Raw genomic sequence first — 4,389 nt, forward strand, 5'->3', positions numbered from 1 at the left:
ATTTTTAGTTCCATCTTTACTTATAATTGTTCATTATGATCTGTAGAGCGTTTGCATTATGTTATAATCACAGTTATTTTTTAAAATAAGTCTAAGACATGAAAAAAAAATATTTTAATAGCTATAAACTGATGTAAAAAACTTAATATTTTTTATTCATATATAGAAAGGTAATTAGTTAAAAATGGAGGAATAAAATATATTTGATTTCGTGTAGTATGAGTAAGACCTTCATCTTGTTTACTTCACAATGCCAAGCTTCACTCGATTGTATTTGTATGTAATGTCAAAGGGAATTAGAGGGGAGAAAAGTCCAACGACCATAATTGGTAAATTTTTTTAATTTTGTAATCAAATTTGGCAAAGTCGTACTCTTCAAGCCCGCGGTACACTCGCCCCCGTTGGTAAGTGGTTCTTACGCGGTAAGTGGAGCGCGTGGGCTAGTAAGAATGAATTTACCTTTGATGTTTTCTTTCATTTCGAGTCGTGGCCTACTTGGCGTCTTCTATTCTCTCCGTAAATCTCATCGGTGAAGTGACAAAATGCAGAGACAAAATGCACCCGAAATTCACATGAAATTAACTTCTGGGGTCCGGGGTTTGAGTTTGTGAACTTAAAATGCTATATATACATTCCCATTCTTCAGAAGCGAGCTTATGCGAGAGCCTCCACCAATGGAGTCGTAGTAGTTAGTAGCTTAATTTGGTTCTAAAGAAATTCTCGTTTATTTTTTATTGCGTCTCTGGTGAAACCCTATTCCGTGGCCGAGCTCTGACCATGCTCTAATGGCGAAGGGTCGGAAATTGACGACGAGCCGAAGCGAAAGGTTACTGGGGAGCTTCAGCTATGGCAACGGCCACGGTCATGGGTCGAACGGAACGGACTCATCGGAGCTCGGAGAAGAAGATGTCTGGTCCATGGTTGACGGCATGACTGACCGGGAGAACCACGTCGGTTACAGCAGCAACAATTCGCAGGGGGAGTGGACTCCACCCGCCTCTGTGGAGAGCAACGGAAGCGTGGGTTTCAGGAGCCGCCGCCGGATCCCCCGGGATGACCGACAGGTTGGTGGGCTGTCCCTGGCCTTCGAGGAGTCGGGCCGCCCGACAGCGTCTTCTAGGATCGTGCACCAGTTCCGCGGGAACGATGACGTTGCGGCAGCGCCGTCTCCACGTGGGGGCCACCAAATGGCCACGTCGGCGCCAGTGAACGTGCCGGACTGGACCAAGATCCTCCGAATCGACTCGGTCGAGTCGTTGCACGAGCTGGACGAAGGCTTGGGCGATGGCGACCCGGAGATGGTCCCCCCACACGAGTACCTGGCGCGTAGCCGGAAGACGGCTGCCACGTCGGTTTTTGAGGGCGTGGGCCGGACGCTGAAGGGCCGGGACATGAGGCGGATCAGAGATGCGGTTTGGAGTCAGACCGGGTTCGATGGCTAATTACGAAAGGATTAAATCCGGTTAGATAATTAGTTGGTAATGTTACTGCTGTTTGTTACTGCTGTTTGCTGGTAATGTTAATTGCTATTTTTTGGGGGAGTTTATTGGGCGATGATTCGGTCTAGTCGGGGTGGGTTCAAACGAGTCAACTCGGCTTACGTGTGAGCCCAAGCATATTTGTTCAGATTTTGTGGCTCTGATGGAGAGGTCCTCTTGTTCTGTCCTGGGTCCTGGAATTTGGGATTTGGGTTTCCAAAATTCCCCAATTTCTTTAGAAAGTAATTTCACTGGTTGTGAGCGTAGCGTTTGTCTTGTCCAACTCTCTGTACCAATGGACGTCTTAACTCATTTTTTCCATATGAGGGTCCCATGCGAACCCAATATTATTCTTATCTTATATTTTATTATTTTAAACAAAAATTCTATTTTCAATTGCATATTTAGTAAATTATTTAATTACATAATTTGATTTAAAAAATAAATTTTAAAATTTAAATCTCATAAATAAAATTTTATCATAAATGATATGTTGAATATTTTATACACCGACTTGATAATAAAATAATTTAAAATAAATATATTTTAAATTATTCTTTTGAGATGATAAAAATGTTTCATGACCCAAATTTGAATTGGGGTGATAAAATCTACACCACTTCTTCCCCATAAAAAAGGAAATTTCCGTGCTATATAGCCTATAGCCAACATCTTCTTATCCATTTCTATAGAAATAAGTACTAAATATACGATAAGAGTAATGCAATTCATAAACATCACGAGCATAACTTCTGCATAACATAATTAACAAATTTACATATATTTTTTTAAAAAATAAAAACAATTACAGTAGAAGTTTCCTTTAATTTAAATTTACATATAGGTCGTTGCTTGAGATTGCATGTCCTGAATAATTTTTAACCCACCTTGTAAGTTGTAAACACATTGCATGTCCTGAATAATTTTTTTTTTTGCCCTTATGACACAGTCCAGTTAAGAGGGGTTGAATTGTCTTGTCATTTTCATGGTTCCTTCTAGAATGGCGCGTATGGGATTTTAGTGGTAGAATCTCCAGAGTTGATAAAATATTTAATTTTTTTAAAATTCAGACTAACCATGCAATTATTTTTATAGATGAAATGTGATTAAATGAGATAAATAGAAATTAAAATTAAAAATTAAATAAAATATTTTTATAATATATATTTTTTAATATTATTGTTATTTTAGAATTTAAAAAAGTTGAATTATTTATTTTATTGTGTGAAAATTTAAAAAAAAAATTATAATAATTAGATAAAATAAATTGAGAAGAATTGTGAAAATAAACACAACATAAATGATAATACAAGCGAGATATATAAATTTAGAATTATGTTACGTAAAATTGGTGTCTTAACACACCATTTTATAATGTGATAACTTTAAAAAAAATTAAAAAATTAATTATTTTTTAATATATCTGCTAGAAAAAACTTCAACATGAACGTATAAAACTTTCAAATAGAATTTCTCGTAAATTTAATAGAAAAAATTCTTATAAATAAGAAAAAAGAAATTCGATTTCGAGCAATCTTATCCATCAAGTTTAATTAGTTGAAGAAAACAAGATCCAGTTGAACATGTTTACGTGGCATGATTGCTGTTAGCATTGTACGATACGTAATAGGTGGTATTGCATCACCTATATATGATGTCCAAGTCAAAAGGTTAGGTATTCATCATATCATATGCATCACCTGCTTTCAATTATTGTGCCATGTCCAAGAACGTATCAGCTAATTATCACGATACCTATACCTATATATATATATATTATATAAGGATTATAATTATAAATAAATTTTATAAAAATAAATTTATAAATTGAAATATTTATATGATAGGTTAATTAAAAATAATTTTATAATTTAACAGACCATATCAAGTTTCGTCAGTTTATCAATTTAATTTGTAGTAAAAATTTTCTATTATGATAAATTTACTTGGACAAGCCCAACGTGAAAATTATGAGATAACAAATTAAATGCTAAATTAAAAACTTTTCAAATTTTGTACTTAATTTTTTTCGAAACGAATTATGGCTACTTGTGATGGTCTTCGAAATTCGAATGCGAGAACCCTTTCTCTCTTTTATTTGGTTGACATCAATCATTTGTTAACATTATTGAGGTCTCCACATACAAAATATGAAAACAAGACAATTTAACCAAAATTAAAGATATGCCCCCACAAGAATCTAGCCTCTTGAACCCATCAGCAGGGACAGGTTTCACTTATGAAATTGATCATTTAGGCCTTTGTTTTCGTACATGAGATGAAATAAATTAAAATGAAAGTTAAATAAAATATTATTAAAATATATAATTTTTTAAAAAATTTTAAAAAATTGAATTATTTATTTTATTTTGTATGAAAATTTGATAAAGTTATAATAATTATATGAAATGATATGAGATAAATTAAGAAGAGTTGTGAAAACAAACAAATCAAGCAAATACCAAGTTAACATAAGCTCAATTCAATCTATGAGAATTTCCGAACTTATAAAAAGGGTTTTTATAAGTAAAAGCAAAAATTTTATTGACGGTAAAAGAAGTAAAATACACCTAAAGCGGGATATGGCTTGAAATATTTGTTTTTTGTCCTAGAAGAAACAAAGAAAATTAATTTTATAAGTCAATTTGGAATAAAATTCTATTAGAAATAAAATCTCACCATGTTTAAAAAAGATTTGTTTGGTCTACAAAATTCAAAAGAATTTTGCAAAACTAAACTTATAAGCTGGTGTGTTTTTACGTAATAAGTAATATGTATTTTACAGTAAAAAAAAAATTATAATATGATGTATTATATTAAAATACTTCAATTTATAAATTTATTTTTATAAAAAAATATTTAGATCAATTTTTTAAAAAAAAAACAAAAAAACAATAAGATATCAGGTCAA

The 4,389-nt window shown here is 32.9% G+C and overlaps 1 protein-coding gene across 1 annotated transcript; it reads left to right on the forward strand.

The window, feature by feature from the left end:
- Positions 1 to 639: 639 nt before the first annotated feature.
- LOC121264196 lies at positions 640 to 1,795 on the forward strand. The gene has a single exon (XM_041167274.1). The coding sequence runs from the start codon at positions 786 to 788 to the stop codon at positions 1,440 to 1,442; it is 657 nt and encodes a 218-aa protein (XP_041023208.1). The 5' UTR covers positions 640 to 785; the 3' UTR covers positions 1,443 to 1,795.
- The last annotated feature ends 2,594 nt before the right edge of the window (positions 1,796 to 4,389 follow it).

This window comes from Juglans microcarpa x Juglans regia, chromosome 5D, assembly GCF_004785595.1.
Source record: "Juglans microcarpa x Juglans regia isolate MS1-56 chromosome 5D, Jm3101_v1.0, whole genome shotgun sequence".
Lineage (NCBI taxonomy): Eukaryota > Viridiplantae > Streptophyta > Magnoliopsida > Fagales > Juglandaceae > Juglans > Juglans microcarpa x Juglans regia.